General features: G+C 41.6%; 2 protein-coding genes across 3 annotated transcripts in view; both read right to left on the bottom strand.

The window, feature by feature from the left end:
* Nucleotides 1-1,256: 1,256 nt before the first annotated feature.
* Nucleotides 1,257-3,550, bottom strand: LOC115103547 (CDGSH iron-sulfur domain-containing protein 3, mitochondrial-like). The gene is made up of 3 exons (XM_029624384.2): nucleotides 3,184-3,550; nucleotides 1,986-2,102; nucleotides 1,257-1,622 (listed from the first exon to the last, which is right to left on the bottom strand). Exons 1-3 carry the CDS (start codon nucleotides 3,259-3,261, stop codon nucleotides 1,422-1,424), a joined length of 396 nt encoding a protein of 131 aa, XP_029480244.1. The 5' UTR covers nucleotides 3,262-3,550; the 3' UTR covers nucleotides 1,257-1,421.
* Nucleotides 3,551-5,961: 2,411 nt separating this feature from the next.
* The window catches only part of LOC115104409 (protein AF-17-like), a 41,958-nt gene continuing 28,333 nt past the window's right edge, over nucleotides 5,962-19,586 (bottom strand). Inside the window, exons 14-20 of one of the 2 annotated variants that reach the window (XM_065006248.1) lie at nucleotides 16,537-16,685; nucleotides 15,728-15,940; nucleotides 15,208-15,284; nucleotides 13,406-13,770; nucleotides 13,037-13,094; nucleotides 9,205-9,393; nucleotides 5,962-8,989 (exon numbers count right to left, since the gene is read on the bottom strand). In XM_065006248.1, the coding sequence (XP_064862320.1) occupies nucleotides 8,954-8,989; nucleotides 9,205-9,393; nucleotides 13,037-13,094; nucleotides 13,406-13,770; nucleotides 15,208-15,284; nucleotides 15,728-15,940; nucleotides 16,537-16,685 (1,087 nt within the window). In that variant the 3' untranslated portion in view covers nucleotides 5,962-8,953. Of the gene's footprint in view, nucleotides 9,394-13,036; nucleotides 13,095-13,405; nucleotides 13,771-15,207; nucleotides 15,285-15,727; nucleotides 15,941-16,536; nucleotides 16,686-19,586 lie in introns of both variants that reach the window. The other variant, XM_065006247.1, reaches the window with a different exon arrangement.

Raw genomic sequence — 19,586 nt, 5'->3', positions numbered from 1 at the left:
TATTTTGAACATTTTGTTCTTGTAAAGCTATTGTAGTAGACTCATATAGTCATATAGACTTATATAGTCATTAAATATCAGAAAAAGTCCATTAAAAAAGGTAAATTCAATACTGAGACCAACTTTGTGATGGTTCTCAATGGAGATTTTAGATGAGATGCTCATTGTATTTACGAAAACTGCACCCATACAGTGTACAGTACCATTGCCACTTACTGGCCCTTATTGGTATTGCTGGTTGTAAATACAAATACCTGCATACACACTGGACTGGTAAGGAACACTGCTATAACTATTATTAGCAGTAGTATTATTATTATAAACATTTGACAAGTTGGGACAACCCTTCAGTTAACTCAATATAAATGATCCAGTAGTAGTAATTATGGTTCCTCAATATACATTGAACATATTACAATGTAGGCAATTTGTGTTACAGCACTACTTTTGGTGTCCCCCTCAGGAATTGCTCTTGAGAAAATGTAATGTAATGGTCCCTTCCAATGTTGATATCACGTAACATAGTAAACGTAAATCCGGGACCCTCAATTAGTATACATTACATTTCGTATGGTATGTATTAATTTGCAAGTGTCCATAATCCATTTTGTATGATGTGTTATGGATTACAATTCATATAATATGTTACTTCTTGCAATTCATACAATATGTTACAAATTTGCAAAACGTTTGATATGTTAACAATTCCAATTTGTTGTAGCCAATATTAGCTACTGTAGGTGGCAACCTAGCTAGGCTTGGTGTTAGGGTCAAGGTTAAAGGGTTAAGGTTAGGGGAAGGGTTAGCTAACATGCAAAGTAGTTGCATAGTAGCTAAAAAGTAGTTGCATAGTAGCTAAAAGTAGTTTCAAAGTTGTCCATGATGAGATTTGAACATGCAACCCTTTGGGTTGCTTGATGTTCGCATAATACACCCTCCTATCCACCCCTGACCAACCAACCACCCTACTTTTCATTTTTTCTTTAAGTAATCCTCGATCTTATGTAACCATACCCAATGTAATTTATCATACTAATTTGAGTGTCCCGGATTTACAATGTGTAAATCCCACAACTCTCCAAAACCTGTATGTGTGTCTTTTGGAGGGGTTGGGTTAAAAGCGGTTATATTTTTTAAAACTTATTAACTTAGTTTAAGAACGATCATCATATATCAGCCATATGAACTTGCCAGACACCAGCATGTTTCTCAAAAGAATGCATGGTTTAGGGGAAGAAGATAAGAATGACAAAATGTGTATTGAAATAGTAGGCCATTATTTATTCCCTTATGGACAGTGACAAAACATAAATGCCTTTTTCCATTTATAATAAATAAAATGTTAGTCAACAAGTGATTCATGAACAATGAATATAGGCGGTACAGTTATAAAGGAAATTAGCTGCATCATGCCATTTCTTTTACAAGTTATTCATTTTAAACACTTTTTTCACTGAGCTGACTAGATCCTGGAAGATGACCTTGAAATGTGTGCCATCGCAGTAAGGTGCCTTTTTGGTTTGCTTACAGGCACACAGCATAAGGGTGCTGTCCTTCTCGGGAGTGAAGTATCGTGGAGAGATGCTGGGTGCTTTAGACCTGTGAGCACCGTCACAGAAGGGCTGACAGAGAGAGAGAGAGAGAGAGCGAGAGAAAGACTGTCAGTGCTATTGCTTCACTGATTTAAATGAGTTAATTATAGCACAGATTACAATCTCAGACATTATTCTCATGTAGAAGACCATATAGGAGAGCATATAGGCCTACATCACTACTGCTGGGAAAGGAAAGGGTTAATATCATTGGTCCTAATCCTTTAGTTGTTGTTTTTTTTTTTACATTCAATGCCTTCAACTCTGCTACCCGACCCGAGCCCGACATACATCGGGTTAGGGTCGGCCCTGTTTTTTTCTCATCAATAACTAGGGTACAGGCTAGAGCCCTGCACGGGCATAAATTTTGACATTCAATGCCCGAACACCCACCTGTTTCTTGCTGTGTCCACAGGCACACCAGACGTAGCGTTTGCCTCCAGTCACTTTCACCCTGAAAGGCATCTTGGCAGCGACAACAGGTTTATTGGTCTGAGTGGAGCACTGCATCTGAGGAGGTAGTAGTTTAGATTAGTCACACAATAATAGTGCATTGCTTATGCTCGTCATATGAACAGCAGTGTAGATCCCGGCATTGAGAACTCATGGTGCAGTGGTACCCAAACGGTGTAAGGGGGGTGTGGGGGAGTTGTAATAGTAGAATGCGCAAGGTGAAATGACAAAATGAGGTAGTGCATCATCAGTACTCCTCTTGTCGTGTCAGTTATCGCATACCTGAGAAGGCTATTTATAACTTGTCAGAAATGTCCAGATCAACTAGCCCACGTCAGCTAACGTTTTTTAGCTGGGTTTTTTAGTCCAAAGATTTTGTAGTAATGGTCGAGTCACACAATGAATCACATGGATACACATTAGACATGGCAAAACATATAGAATTGCAAGAAAATTAGCTTTAAAACTGCAAAACATGTATCTGCACCCCATGACAAAATGGGTAGAATTGCAGGAAATAATCCTTAAACCTGGCAACAAAACAAAAAAATCTCTAATCCAACAACAGTTTGTGTCATGAACAGTGCTTGAGATAGAAATGGGGGGTTGTTCCCCAATGCTGGGAGAGGGGCCTGAGTTTAAAATATGTTTATGTTCCAACCCAGCACTAGGAGAACTTACTATCTGAATGTAACTTGGAATTTAGTAGCCTATTCAGTGGACGTGACAAATTACTGTTGAACTTTGCTTTAGGTCAATTATTTGATTAAAGATTGAGATTTAATGGCACAATGCTGCTTCACGGCCATATGAATGGCATATCTGTGCCATAGGTGAATACGGCGTTCTCTAATGACTATACAGGTTTTCTTTGAACAGCTGCCCTTCCTTTATCTACTATGAACAGCATGTTGATATTTCATACAATGCCTTATAATTAGTCTTTAAACGCTAGAATCTAGATTTATATATATATATATTTATTCAAATGCACATGTCAACAGTAATACTTTGACAATCATATCGTCTATTTGAACTATTTTAGCGAGGGTTTATAGAGAGGCTGGAATCCAGATCGCCACAGAAAGCTGCCAAAAGGTGTTCTTCTGTAACTATTGCACTTGCAGTCTATACTTACCCATGAACTGGCAATAGCCGTAAATTGCCCCAAAGTTGCCCTGGTCCCATTACGCATTGTTCCTATGATCACGTTCATTCTTCCTGATACGGCACTTCCTGATACGGCACGCGGCGTCTTAGTAAATTTCACTGTAGACGGTTTAGCCTTTTTAGTAAAGCTGCCTTCTAAGAAAAGTCAGAGAAAACAATCTCCAGTAGCTTTCACTTCACCCTCTTCACACAAAAAAACAACATTAAAAAGACAAATTAGACCACGCACAACAAGTCTTAACTTCCAAATGGGTTTATACCGCCAATGACAATGATTGTAGCACAGACAGGTAAGCTATTGGCCTGTAAATGTTAACAGACGACCCAGGGCGAGGTCCACTACCATACAAGTCATCACCAATCATAGAGAATGATAGAGGCCTCTAGTAACCATTGAAGGTTTCATACTTACGCCATTTTAAAGTCGTCTAATTAGTCAACTGGGTGGGTTTTCCTATGGGTTGTAGCCTCAATGGTGCTTCCCGTGCAGTCACAGACGCTATAATGGTACAGATAGAAAGAGGAATCCCCTATCCAGAGGTGAAAGTAGAATACATTTTTTCACGGTATGGGACCTCCTATATGTGCAAACATGTTCATGGGCCTAATCATATAATTACATATATAATCCTTATTAATTCAATAGGATCTCTGTGGGCCTAGTCGTAAAGATTTGTAATTTAACTTTTTTACAATGTATTACCTTTTTATTGTGGCATAAACACAAGCAGTCATGATATTCTCATCTGATTGTCAAATAATCACTTCAAAATGCTCCTTTACTGGGCTCCCTGCACACGTTCATCCACTTGCAAAATATTTCCAGCCCCCAACAGTGTTGAATGGAAAGAGACACCTGTTACACAAAACACCATAAAGTGTAATGACATTTGTGGATTCCATTAGACCGGAATCTGTGCGTCCACTGCTGTCCGCGAGCGTCTCAGTGTCAGCCACTCATCTCTGCCATGGCAAAAATGTCAGTATTCTCATCTAACCACATCGCATTTCGGATCGTAGGCTATACCACCTGTTTTCAAGTCCATTCACTAACTTTTCATGGCTCTGACATGCGGTAATGATAAGTGGTGTAATAGCATAGATGTCATTTTTTTGTTTATGTTTTACTTATATAGCCTATCCCCACTATTTATTTTGCTGGGACCATACAGCCTTACTTTCACCTCTCTCTATCTATCTCTATGTCACCAATCCTACATGTCTTCTTGTAGAGGTGCTCCTGAGCCACCTGGCCATGTTGGCAAGAGCTGCATTATAACAAATTCTACAGACCATAAAATGTATTGTACTACAACATCCAAATAACTCGAAAATGCCGTTTTTTTCCCTACAGGGTGAGCACAGATAGGTTTCACTTTCAGAGATCAATCATCACTGCAGTTTTTTCTTCCTCAGCATAAAATGTTTTGTGCAATCAAGTCACAGGGTTCTTATACATCAACAGGTATCCAATATAATTCCAACCTGATCAAGCTAGACAACACCTTTGCTTCTACAGAGTTTTGACTGATTCATGACACTTATTGTTACAGATTCCCCCGCCTTTGAGCTTTTCAACTTCATGCAGCTCACTCTACCCATCACCTGATGGCGCCAGAGAGACTAGGGCAGGGACATGTGGGTACGCAGACCCGTGAGCAAGTGTAGCCCCTCATGATGAATCAGATTTTTGTTGTGTCTCCCACTCCCATCAAAATGACCCATCCCTGGACTAGGGGGATCATAAACTGTCTCCCAAAACTTCCGGTGACTTCCGCTACCAGGCCTTGCAGGCCACCGATAGGTTGCTAGGGGGCAGAAGACCCGACAGTCCTTCTGCTGGCTTAGGTCAGAGCCTCCTCAATCTCTCTCCAGGTGGACAAGAGTGATGGAGTGTGTGGATTGAAGTGAGCGATGTTGTTATTGAAACATGCATTTACAGTTGGTTGTTACGATGGCCAGTTGTTAATAGTAGTTGATGCTATCTATGTGTTATGCAGTCCTTTGCTTATGTCACTATCTCCTTATACCATGGGTGTCGAACTCATTTTACCCTGGAGGCCGCGTTCCGTCTTCAACAAGGTCCGGAGGTCCACACTGAAAATTGGTTATACTGTATTTCCTTGCCATCAAAATTGCTAAACATAGTCCTCTATTCATCGTTTGTGTGTGTGTTTCCGATGCTCCCTGACTGTCTAGTGATTGTTAGCGAGCTGGACAGTCAAGAAACGGTATAAATATAGGTCCATTATCATTTCTACTGTTTCCATTTTTATTTTAGTAATTTTAAAGTATATTGAGTTAGACCCCCCCCCCCCCCCCCCCCCCAAAAAAAATTCAGCTGCAGGTGTTTTATTACTCAAACCACCTGTGGCCCGGATTGGACCCCCCCAGGCCTTATTTTTGACATCCCGGCCTTATACAGTCAATATTATAATTGCTCTTTTGCTATTACTCAGAACCACATCCACCTCATACGTATGCCCTCTGGAAATAAAGTTTTCTATTGTGTGTAACTCTCTGTGAGGTTGCCTTTTCCTCTGAATGGAAAATGTGTCGGTGCGTCACAGACCAGCCCAACTGGGGAACCGCTCTCTTTCACTGTTATGACTGTTCATAACACTGTTATGACTGGTTCATGAAGGCATTATGACAGGCTGCTTCAAGTAAGTGATGCACACAAGGACTTTGTCAATGCTGCGGTCTGTAAATAAAGCTTTGAAACCAAGAGAACATGCAAATCAACTCAGTAAAATACATTTATTGACAGTAAAAGTTCAGTCGTCTTAATTGTACCTTAATTTTTACACAAAAATATCAAAATACTTTACAGGGCATTAAATCTGAATATTGGCAAATTCATTGTTGATTAATTCTCTCTAACAAATACACTGTACATTGACAACAATGCTTGTCTTTTCTTAAATGCAGTGCTCAACTTAATTTTCATAAAACATTTTTTTGAGAACAATGCATTTAAAAACTATGCGTAGTCAAACTTGGTATTTAGCTACTGATTTGCGAGACTTAACTGCATTTCATGCATTTTATGTCCCAAGAAGTTAGTTCCATTTTCGTCAAACTTCATTGAGAGAGAGGTGCTTAAATATGATGTAATACATAACAGATACACATAACAACATACGTACATAATAACATGGATTATCTTGGTTACCCAAACTTCAAAGCTTAGAAAATGAATGTGTCTATACACAAACACATTTAAGTATACAATTTGCACTCAAACAATAAAAAAAATAAAAAAAAGTATATATATATAAAAAAAAAGATTTACATTTATTGGGCCAAATCGCCCCAGTGCAACATGGGAAAGATTCCCTTTCAAGATTCCTTCGAGGTACTCTTTCAGTCAAAACAACCTCTTCGACATGTTCTTTCCTAGATTTTTTTTAACCTTAATCGTACAACAACTCATAAGGACGTACTTGTTCAACCGCAGATCTCCTTCGGAAGTCCTGTCAATGTGGAGGAATAGGCTCATGTGTTGTCAACGTTAACATTCTCCTATCGTCTCGTTGCTACAGTATTTTAACCAACAAAAACAGAACAGATCTAATACTTACCGGATATCACATGTACGGGGAGGTCAATATCGAGGTCGCAAATGGAAAACTAACACACATTTGGGAATGATCGTTGACCGTAGTTAAATGAGGAAATGATCGAATAAAGATTAGTAACGAACACCGCAAAGGAAAAATATTATTCCAGTCTAACAGTGAGTTAAAAGACCTGGGAGAACGGCCAATGTTAATAGATTAGCTTGATCCCAGCACAGAAGGACCTGTTGTTATGTGCCACACAGGAAAGGAGATGCAGTAAAGAAAGTTACATATTAGAGTTCCCGAGTTGCCTATTTGTTCTGAATGGTAACATTTTATAACCTGACATCATGATCTCAGTAGTAAGACATACTGTACATAATGGTGTTACTAGAATGACGTAACATATGTCACGGGCAGTCGTATCATAACAGATAAAGTCACCTGATGACAATTGAATCAACATTTGAACCTGATGACACCAATAAGAGTTTGAGTCACAATTGTATAAGAACATAGTCACAAATTCCATGACTGCTATGTCATTACTATGACCACATTTTTATAGATCTTAAGACAAAGTAAAGTGATACCATCTAACATGGGAGGGATGTTGCTTGTCAGTTCTTCTAAAACATTGAGCAGCATCTTAAGACACAATTTACAGATGATTTGAGATTTACCAATAAACATATTTTCATTTTTACAATTGTTGACATTATCACCGTTGCCTATCAATAGTATAAATGGTAAGATTGAAAAGAGTGCTTTCGCCCTAAATCTGAAATAACGGTAAATGTAACCAGAACAAAAACTAGATTAAGAAATGGATAAGACAAAAGAAGCTGCCTTTTGGCTGTTAAGGGCGAGTTGATTTTCCTCAGTAATTCTAGCGTTATTTTAAGGCATTGACAACTATACAGTATTGCTAAAAGAACAACTAGTTTCCCGGGCATCAACAGAACAATATGTACAACAGAAACAAATAAGAAAACACTAACACTTCAGGATAGAGTGCAAAATATTCATACTAATCTATCATTAACTTATCAGTTCCAAGTATCCAAATGTCCCTTATTAGGTTATATACACATATATACGCAAAGTACACATGGGTTGAGGAAATAAAAATATTCATTTCTTACATATTTACTTGGGACAATTTTCAAATGTTTGGTTTCGTTTGATTAATCTTGGCAGCGGCACACATATTGAAGATCATATATTCTCTCTAAATTCTCAGGGGTGGACTTGAGGCATAGTTCGCACTCTACACTGTCAATGCCAGTCCCCAGATCATTTGATGCCAGCCTGTAGCTGTGACATTTAATAGGATAGAATAGGAATATCATAGTTGTATAATATATGGGAGGGAAGAAAATGAAAGGAAGACAAGACCTTGAGGAAGACAGTTGATGTTTAGAGAGGTTTCAGACAGATTGTCCTCAACAAGGATGTTTAGAGGGATACATTGGTTCCACAGGGGTATAATTGCTTAAGCGGAGAGTCAGTGCTTCAGTAAAGTTGTGGCCTAAGGACACTTTGGCCCAAAACACTCACACCCAAATTCCAAGTCGACACTTAGCCCTACCCATAGGCACTCCAGGAGATCTAAAAGGATTGGATAGGTTTAAAGTTTACCATGTCTTCTGATTGGCTAGGTGGAATAGTCATCATGTTGTTTACGCCCATCGAATCATTTCAGATCTCAGGAAGTGCCTTGAGAGTAGCGGCTAGGGGTTGATTTGGAGTCAAATTTCTATGCTGGACCCCAATACTCTCCACATTTACCGTCAGGACACCAGAATCTCTGGCTCTTGCTACAAGAGTGAACCCAATTGGTCTAGCTAACAGATTAGTGCAATTCAATTACAGACCACCGTATTCATGCTCTCTGAAAGCTGCCTACACACACACAGACCTGGAAGAAAAAAAAGGTCCTCAAATAAAAGGAATTCAATGCATAAGAAATAAAACATAACCGTTTAAATCGATTCCATTATACATTCATAAAAGAGGGGGAAAGACAGAGATGATAGAAGACAGAGAGTTCAAGAGTCTTTCAGATGGAGATTAAAGGTGACATTAGTTTCTGATGGAACAGCTCAATTACTTTCCTTTCCCCTGCTATAGCTGCTGTTATAGCTGCAACAGTTCAGAAACGAAGATAACATATCAGCCATTGTTGTCTCCGCCCTTCTCTCCCACCCCCTGAAATTAAACACATTTAAAACTGACCTGTGAGTTTAGATGTTCGGCCCACACATACATGTATCATCATTATATCCTCAGGTTTAACAGCATTACAAAGCAAGTCAACCTTCTAGAAAGAAGTTTATTCTTTAAAGCTTCAGTCGATCAAGAATTGACATATACAATGGCCTATTCAAATAAGGAGTCTCGAACAACTGCATATCGGCACTCACCCCGGGCTTGTGAAGTGCATTCTCCTGCAGACCGAAGAGGGGGTTTCCCTGGCCACCCTGCAGGGGCGAGGCCCCCAGGTTTGGGGACTGGGCAGTGGGGGTGGAGGTGAGGGCCCCGGTCAGTGTGAGGCGCTGTAGCTCCCTCTGCCACTGCTGCTGCAGCATCTGATAGACCACCACCTGCTGCTCCTGAGACACACACAGCCCAAGATATAAGGGACTTGAACATGGGTAGTGATATGCACATCCAAAATGAATCTACCGGTGCCGGGCCAGAAAAAGACTGCAGCATATGCTGTTTTTTTTCTCCATTTATTTTTTGGGACCAAAAATAAACCTGACCATGGTCACACTCATTGAATAATTAGGGGTTAACAGTCCTTCAGTAAGTATTCACACCCCTTGACCTTTTCAACATTTTGTTGTTGTTACAGCCAAAATTAAAAAATGTATTATGCAGTGTGTGTGCAAATACCCCCCCATAGAACTCTGAATCAGTCAAAACCTCCTTCAGTCCACCTTTGCTATATGGAACAACCAGAGGCGCAGGGGCCATTCCCAAAAACACACTGCCAGGAGTGAAAGTAAGGTGGTACGGAAAAGATACGGCGTCCCGGGAAAACTAAATGGTGGGGGTACGCCTTATTGGTAAAACATGAGCCTGTAAAAATAGAACAAAATGTCAAAAGAACTGTAGGTTATTACATCACTTTTCTTATAATTACCGCAAAAAAAAATTATGTGCAAATGGACTTGAAAACGGGTCATATAGCCTACGCTCAAATGCGATGTGGTTTGAGGAAAACCCTGATATTTTGACAAGGCAGAGATGAGTGGCTGACACCGAGACGTGCCCGAACAGCAGTGGACGCATAAATGATGTCCTAACGACAATCGCCAAATGTCATTACACTTTTTGGTATTTTGTGTAACAGATGTCTCTTTCCATTCACCATTATTTGGAGGCTGGGAATATGTTGCGAGTGGATGAACGTGCGCCGGTAGCCAAGTCACGGAGCCCTTTGAAGTGATTATTTGACAATCATATGAAAACATCATGACTGGTTGTGTTTATTACCACAGTAAATTGACATTCTGTCCTTGAGCTGTCCTTGTTTATTAATCTTCTGTATTACTTCATGTTTGGCGTGGACCCCGGGAAGGCTAGCTACTGCTTTAGCAACAGCTAATGGGGATCCTAATAAAACACCAAATTAAAGGTCATACATTTTAAAAGTTCAATTACAATTCTTTACAACTAGGCCCGCAGAGATCCTATTTGAATTAATAGGGATTCTATATGTTATACATTTGTTTGGGTGCACGGCAGGACGTCCTGTACCGGGAAGAAAATAATTCCACTTTCACCCCTGCACAGAAGTACAAAGAATCTGAGGAGGAACAAGAGGGAGACTTCAAAGTTCAACCCTCATCCAGGTCCAACCCCCATAACCGGACACCAAAGACAACTCATGACCTCGTCCATCATAGGTCAGGACAATCCAATCCAATCCAACAATCCTCCTGGCTATGGTGCAAGCTTTAAAGACAACTGTCAAAAATCATGGAGTAATTTTGGAGAAGCTGAGGTTTCAGATGGCACCTTCTAGCACAAATTCCAGTCCGAAACAATACACCAACGCAGCTCCCAGCGTTGGCATTAGCTACACCCGATCAAGGTCAGGCAACACCTGAACCACCAGCAATGGGCTGCCATTCCAGGGCTGCAGCCACCCCCTACCAATCACCTCTGCCACCTCACCTCCAGACTCATCCTATCCAACCTCAACCTATAGCGCCCCCTAACAAGCCTAGCTCCAAAGAAAAAATCTGATATTACACATCCATTTAAAACACTGCAATTCCAATCCACAGTGGCCCATCAACTTCAAACTTGTCATCACTATCATAGACATCCCTAAGACGAACCACACTGAATTTGGTAATATATATAAAAAAAACAAGGAAACTATTAATAACTAATACTTTGCATATGTAACACTCATGCTCAAAATCATCTCATGAACCACATGTCAGATTCACTCCAGATGTTGTATTTAGAATCATGATTGCACATAAAGGAAGATAATTCCTACATGATCGAGTGATCTTCTGTCCTTTTTGTCATCCTGTGAACCCCGTTCATTGCTGCTCACAGCTATATTTTAATAATGTACAGTAGAAGTCAGAAGTTTACACACACCTTAGCCAAATACATTTAAACTTAGTTTTTCACAATTCCTGACATTTAATCCTAGTAAAAAATTCCTGTATTAGGTCAGTTAGGATCACCACTATATTTTAAGAATATGAAATGTCAGAATAATAGTAGAGAGAATTATTTATTTCAACTTTTATTTCTTTCATCACATTCCCACTGGTCAGAAGTTTACATACACTTAATTAGTATTTGATTGCCTTTAAATTGTTTAACTTGGGTCAAACGTTTCAGGTAGCCTTCCACAAGCTTCCAACAATAAGATGGTTGAATTTTGGCCCATTCCTCCAACAGAGCTGGTGTAACCGAGTCAGGTTTGTAGGCCTCCTTGCTCACACACGTTTTTTTCAGTTCTGCCCACAAACTTTCTATAGGATTGAGGTCAGGGCTTTGTGATGGCCACTCCAATACCTTGACCTGGTTGTCCTTAAGCCATTTTGCCACAACTTTGGAACTTTGCTTGGGGTTGTTGTCCATTTGGAAGACCCATTTGCGACCAAGCTTTAAATTGATGTCTTGAGATGTTGCTTCAATATATCCACATTATTTCACTCACGATGCCATCTATTTCGTGAAGTGCACCAATCCCTCCTGCAGCAAAGCACCCTCACAACACGATGCTGCCTCATTGTCCCCATGTGCAGTTGCAAACTGTAGTCTGGCTTTTTATGGCAGTTTTGGAGCAGTGGCATCTTCCTTGCTGAGCGGCCTTTCAGGTTATGTCGATATAGGACTCGTTTTACTGTGGATATAGATAGTTTTGTACCTGTTTCCTCCAGAATCTTCACAAGGTCCTTTGCTGTTGTTCTGGGATTGATTTGCACTTTTCGCACCAAAGTCCGTTCATCTCTAGGAGACAGAACGCGTCTCCTTCCTGAGCGGTATGACGGCTGCGTGGTCCCATGGTGTTAATACTTGCGTACTAATGTTTGTACAGATGAACGTGGTACCTTCAGGCATTTGGAAATTGCTCCCAAGGATGAACCAGACTTGTGGAGGTCTACAATTGATTTTTTGAGGTCTTGGCTGATTTCTTTTGATTTTCCCATGATGTCAAGCAAAGAGACACTGGGTATGAAGGTAGGTCTTGAAATACATTCACAGGTACAACTCCAATTGACTCAAATGTTGTCAATTAGCCCATCAGAAGGTTCTAAAGCCATGACATAATTGGAATTTTCCAAGCTGTTTAAAGGCACAGGCAACTTAGTGTATGTAATCTTCTGACCCTCTGGAATTGTGATACAGTGAATTATAAGTGAAATAATCTGTCTGTAAACAATTGTTGGGAAAATGACTTGTGTCATGCACAAAGAAGATGTCCTAACCGACTTGCCAAAACTATAGTTTGTTAACAAGAATTTAGTGGAGTGGTTGAAAAAACTAGTTTTAATGACTCGAACCTAAGTGTACGTAAACTTCCTACTTCAACTGTATCTCTTATTTCAGTCCTGATAATTCATCCATTAATACGGTTTCAGTTTTATTTTAACTTCTTATGATGATCCATCTTATCATCATGGTTGTGTTGTATTGCGTTACCAAACATCAAGAGCATGTACTGCAAGTGTTTGCATGTCTGAGTGTGTTTGTAAGGCATGGTAGAGTCATTACTGGAGTGAAGTGCTGCTGGAGAAGGAGCTGCTTCTGCTGCTCAGACAGGAGGGAAGACCTGAAACACAACCATGTTCAATATTACTCATCATGGGACACTTCCAGTGCAAACAACACTTACCCAGTCAACCCATTAGTCACAACAAAAATCAATTACAGTAACAGTCTAGACCAGAATCAGTCAGCACAGCCAGTCACAACAGGACGATATAAAAATGTATCCCTGTCACAAAAAGAATGGCCGTGGCTATCACAACAACAACAACTGATCAACAGCAATCAACAAACAACATCCTCACAAAACAATCAACCAACACTATCACCAACCATTATACTTTTCCGGTGATCAGACAGAGAGGAGGTACTCACGGACTCATGCTCTTGGGGATTTGCAGGCCCTGTGCCAGTGCCTGGGGGCCCAAAGGAGGAGGCTGGGGCCGCAGGGCCGGCAGGGTGGGCTGGGGTCCGTTCTGGACAGGTGACTGGATCACCCCGTTCAGGCTGCCCAGCACGCCGTTCATGTTCAGCTGGGGACTTCCTGCTAGGGAGACCATGAGCCCGCCCACCATGGAACTGCTGGCCTGACTGAGGCCCCCCAGGCTGTCAGTCAAACCCCGCCCACCCAGCCCGTTCAGCAAGGGCTGGCCGAAGGAGGCGGGACTCTGCTGTGGGGGCGGAGTGCTCTGGAAGGAGAGGGAGGAGCTACTGCGGGAGGGACTACCAGAGTGGAGCTCCTAGAGTCAGAAGAGAAAAACACAGGGTAAAACTAATAGGACAGTTATGGTTCATATAAAGGTGAAATCTGTGAGTTTAATTTCCCCATATTTCGTATATTAACATTCCCTCAAATGTAATAACACGCATGCCCCGCCCACCTGAGGATTTGTCTTTTTCACCCATCTATTTCCTGTGTTTGAGGGGTGCCCCGCCCACCTGAGGATTTGTCTTTTTCACCCATCTATTTCCTGTGTTTGAGGGGTGCCCCGCCCACCTGAGGATTTGTCTTTTTCACCCATCTATTTCCTGTGTTTGAGGGGTGCCCCGCCCACCTGAGGATTTGTCTTTTTCACCCATCTATTTCCTGTGTTTGAGGGGTGAAAATCCACTTGTCACTTAAATTTCGCTGGATCAATTGCTTTCATTTTACACCTGTGACTCTTTCATACTCTTGATTATGCCTGTTGTTTTTTCCCGTTAACGTTCGTAATGACCTGTCAAACACACTCTGGTAATGGCTAAAATGGGCTCAATGAAATGCATTGTCTTTACACTGATTCTGTAAAAAAACGCTAAAGCTTGGTTAGGGATTTAACGCACCATCTTGACACCTCCATCACAAGAAAGATAACTTTATTTGAATGGGTGTTCATTTTTTTGCGGAATTTGGAAAAGTAATCCTTCAATACAGTTGAAATGTTTACAAATTAGAGGCTCTGAAATGAAAGCATCTTCTGGAAATGAACACTCGGATTATAGTGATATTAGTTTGATCTCGCAAATGTAAAGTATGTTTAGATAGGTGTAATCTAGAGCGAAGCGTGTTGATTTTTACTCTGAGAGTATCCTGCTATTGACACACTTGTTGAATAATGCAAGGGAACGTGAGAACAACAGGGGCAGCTAAGCCAGCGCAGGTGAGTGCAGGCAGGGTCGACAGAGGTCGTGTTTGGGGGTTGCAGCCCTGTGCCACCCCTTTATGTTAATTTATTCCTATTTGCAAATCTAACCTGGTGTATTTATGCAAGCGACGCATATAGAATCGTCTTTATTTTAACACAAAATATCCCCCAAAATACCTAATACAATAAGAACATTTATATATATAAGTGCATTCTAAGTGCATATAAGTGCATTTTTAAAAGTGACATTTTACAATAAATTGAATACCTGAATTCCTACCAAAATCCCTAAACTCATTATTCGTCCGTGCCAGTAAGATGAGTATCTTCATCCATTGTCCTTCTGTTGCATTTTTAGCTATTTAGATTACCGTTGCTACTCAATGTACAAACAAGTAGAAGCGGCACGTTTGATTGGAAATGAAACCCAGATATCCCCTTTAATGCTACAGTTGGGGATAAAGGGCAAGAGTATTGTATAAGTAACTACACAGTGGGTTCAGGTGTTGGCCGGCACTAAGTAAGGCGTGGTGGGCACAAAGGGGTTCTCACCTCGGATGAGGTGATGAAGGAGGTATCATTCAGGAAGCAGCATTTAGACAGGGGACTCTTATTGGTGCTGAGGGGGTCTATATAGGGACAAGAGAGGTACACACACAGGGATATAGATATAGATACAGGGACGGGGTACCAACTACAAAAAAAAACACAACACACAACTGTCTAGATCACATGTGTCAAAGTCATTCCACGGAGGGCAGAGTGTTTGCGGGTTTTTGCTCCACCTTGGACTTGATTGATGAATTAAGGTCACTAATTAGCAAGGAACTCCCCTCACCTGGTTGTCTAGGTCTTAATTGAAAGGAAGAACCAAAAACCTGCAGACACCAGGCCCTCCGTGGAATGGGTTTGACACCCCTGGTCTAGATTATAATGACAAAAACAAGGTTTGTTTTGGGGGATGGTGACACTCTTTTCCAGACTAGCAAACTGACTCTATCAACAAATGAGGTAAGGAGGATGGGAAGCTTCTGAAAGGAGGTGAATGAGAGGAGGGTTTCCTGAGTCTGACCGTGTGAGGAGGAGAGGAAGCTGATGTGGGCGGTGGTGGGCACTAGGCCCTGGGCGGAGTGGTGGGAGTGGTGGACCTGCGGGGGGAAGGGACAGGCCAGCTCCACGTTGAGCAGCTGCAGCCGCTCCTTCTTGGCCGTCAGGCTGAGAATCTGGTCCTGGAGACGCTGGTTCTCCTGCTGCAGCGAGTGGAGGGACTGGAGCATCTCTACAACTGGTGGAGAGAGAGAGATGGAAAGGGGAGGGAGAGGGGGGAAGAGACAGGGAAAAGGGGTAGGAAAGAAAGTGAGTGAGTGTAGAGCACTGTATTAGAGTCAGTTTCATTTTTTTGTTACAGTTTCCATACTAAGCCATTTTATTTTAAATATATTTTTTTAACTAGGTAAGTCAGTTAAGAACAAATTCTTATCTACAATGACGGCCTAGGAACAGTGGGTTAATTGCCTTGTTCAGGGATAGAACGACAGATTTTTACCTGGTCAGCTCAGGGATTTGAACTTGCAACCTTTCGGATTTACTGGCCCAACGCTCTAACCTCTAGTCTACCTGCCGCTACCGGCCAGGATACACTAATGATCATCGCAGAACAGCACAGCGCATTTTAAAGGATCTGAAAGCAAGCGTATCAGACTGACTCGAGTTGATAAGAATCCACTTCCTCTTCAAAGGGTCCAAAAATACATTTCCCATCGGGTGTGTATGACCGACTGTGTCACAAAGGCAGACACATCGCCCAAAAAAGACCAACTGAAAATCCTCAGAGAATGAAGATATATTATAGACTGCCACAAAGAATCCCAGTGTACTTACTGTTGGCACCCATCTCTCCGTTGCCATGCTTCTCCAGGAGGAGCTCTATGTGGGAGCTGGATGGAGGGACGTTTTCAGGGCGACCTCTGACCCCAGGGCCCACACCCTCCCCCTGGTCAAACAGTAGAGGCAGACAGCTCATAGGAGACCTGAGAGAATAACAGTGGTAAATGAACAGGCATATGGCTACAGAGAACAGAAACAGATTGAAATGGAATAACGTTGGTACACAAGAGACAGAATGAAATGGAATAACGTTGGTACACAAGAGACAGAATGAAATGGAATAATCTTGGTATACAAGAGACAGAATGAAATGGAATGGTAAAGTATACACAAGTAAAAGTGACCGTATGAGAGAACAGTGTTGATAGTGGCAGTGAGAGAGAACAGTGTTGATAGTGGCACTGAGAGAGAACAGTGTTGATAGTGGCAGTGAGAGAGAACAGTGTTGATTAGTGACAGTGAGAGAGAACAGCGTTGATAGTGACAGTGAGAGAGAATAGTGTTGATAGTGGCAGTGAGAGAGAATAGTGTTGATAGTGGCAGTGAGAGAGAACAGTCTCATAGTGGTAGTGAGAGAGAACAGTGTTGATAGTGGCAGTGAGAGAGAACAGTGTTGATAGTGGCAGTGAGAGAGAACAGTGTTGATAGTGGCAGTGAGAGAGAACAGTGTTGATAGTGGCAGTGAGAGAGAATAGTGTTGATAGTGACAGTGAGAGAGAACAGTGTTGATAGTGGCAGTGAGAGAGAATAGTGTTGATAGTGACAGTGAGAGAGAATAGTGTTGAAGGTGAGTGAGAGAGAACAGTGTTGATAGTGGCAGTGAGAGAGAATAGTGTTGATAGTGACAGTGAGAGAGAATAGTGTTAAAGGTGAGTGAGAGAGAACAGTGTTGATAGTGGCAGTGAGAGAGAATAGTGTTGATAGTGACAGTGAGAGAGAATAGTGTTGAAGGTGAGTGAGAGAGAACAGTGTTGATAGTGGCAGTGAGAGAGAACAGTGTTGATAGTGGCAGTGAGAGAGAACAGTGTTGATAGTGACAGTGAGAGAGAACAGTGTTGATAGTGGCAGTGAGAGAGAACAGTGTTGATAGTGGCAGTGAGAGAGAACAGTGTTGATAGTGGCAGTGAGAGAGAATAGTGTTGATAGTGACAGTGAGAGAGAACAGTGTTGATAGTGGCAGTGAGAGAGAATAGTGTTGATAGTGACAGTGAGAGAGAATAGTGTTGAAGGTGAGTGAGAGAGAACAGTGTTGATAGTGGCAGTGAGAGAGAATAGTGTTGATAGTGACAGTGAGAGAGAATAGTGTTGAAGGTGAGTGAGAGAGAACAGTGTTGATAGTGGCAGTGAGAGAGATTAGTGTTGATAGTGACAGTGAGAGAGAATAGTGTTGAAGGTGAGTGAGAGAGAACAGTGTTGATAGTGGCAGTGAGAGAGAACAGTGTTGATAGTGGCAGTGAGAGAGAACAGTCTCATAGTGGCAGTGAGAGAGAATAGTGTTGATAGTGACAGTGAGAGAACAGTGTTGATAGTGACAGTGAGAGAGAACAGTGTTGATAGTAGCAGTGAGAGAGAACAGTGTTGATTAGTGACAGTGAGAGAGAATAGTGTTGAAGGTGAGTGAGAGAGAACAGTGTTGATAGTGGCAGTGAGAGAGAACAGTGTTGATAGTGGCAGTGAGAGAGAACAGTGTTGATAGTGGCAGTGAGAGAGAATAGTGTTGATAGTGACAGTGAGAGAGAACAGTGTTGATAGTGGCAGTGAGAGAGAATAGTGTTGATAGTGACAGTGAGAGAGAATAGTGTTGAAGGTGAGTGAGAGAGAACAGTGTTGATAGTGGCAGTGAGAGAGAATAGTGTTGATAGTGACAGTGAGAGAGAATAGTGTTGAAGGTGAGTGAGAGAGAACAGTGTTGATAGTGGCAGTGAGAGAGAATAGTGTTGATAGTGACAGTGAGAGAGAATAGTGTTGAAGGTGAGTGAGAGAGAACAGTGTTGATAGTGGCAGTGAGAGAGAACAGTGTTGATAGTGGCAGTGAGAGAGAACAGTGTTGATAGTGACAGTGAGAGAGAACAGTGTTGATAGTGGCAGTGAGAGAGAATAGTGTTGATAGTGGCAGTGAGAGAGAACAGTGTTGATAGTGGCAGTGAGAGAGAACAGTGTTGATAGTGGCAGTGAGAGAGAACAGTGTTGATAGTGACAGTGAGAGAGAACAGTGTTGAAGGTGAGTGAGAGAGAATAGTGTTGATAGTGACAGTGAGAGAGAACAGTGTTGAAGGTGAGTGAGAGAGAATAGTGTTGATAGTGACAGTGAGAGAGAACAGTGTTGATAGTGGCAGTGAGAGAGAACAGTGTTGATAGTGGCAGTGAGAGAGAACAGTGTTGATAGTGGCAGTGAGAGAGAACAGTGTTGATTAGTGACAGTGAGAGAGAACAGTGTTGATAGTGACAGTATGAGAGAACAGTGTTGATAGTGACAGTATGAGAGAACAGTGTTGATAGTGACAGTATGAGAGAACAGTGTTGATAGTGACAGTGAGATAAAATAGTGTTGATAGTGGCAGTGAGAGAGAACAGTCTCATAGTGGTAGTGAGAGAGAACAGTGTTGATAGTGGCAGTGAGAGAGAGCAGTGTTGATAGTGGCAGTGAGAGAGAACAGTGTTGATAGTGACAGTGAGAGAGAACAGTGTTGAAGGTGAGTGAGAGAGAATAGTGTTGATAGTGACAGTGAGAGAGAACAGTGTTGAAGGTGAGTGAGAGAGAATAGTGTTGATAGTGACAGTGAGAGAGAACAGTGTTGAAGGTGAGTGAGAGAGAATAGTGTTGATAGTGACAGTGAGAGAGAATAGTGTTGATAGTGACAGTGAGAGAGAACAGTGTTGATAGTGACAGTGAGAGAGAACAGTGTTGATAGTGACAGTGAGAGAGAACAGTGTTGATAGTGGCAGTGAGAGAGAACAGTGTTGATAGTGGCAGTGAGAGAGAATAGTGTTGATAGTGACAGTATGAGAGAACAGTGTTGATAGTGACAGTATGAGAGAACAGT

Source organism: Oncorhynchus nerka, linkage group LG21 (assembly GCF_034236695.1).
Source record: "Oncorhynchus nerka isolate Pitt River linkage group LG21, Oner_Uvic_2.0, whole genome shotgun sequence".
Classification (NCBI taxonomy): Eukaryota; Metazoa; Chordata; class Actinopteri; order Salmoniformes; family Salmonidae; genus Oncorhynchus; species Oncorhynchus nerka.
Note: the sequence above shows the minus strand (reverse complement) of the source record. Positions and strands in the feature narration are given on the sequence as shown.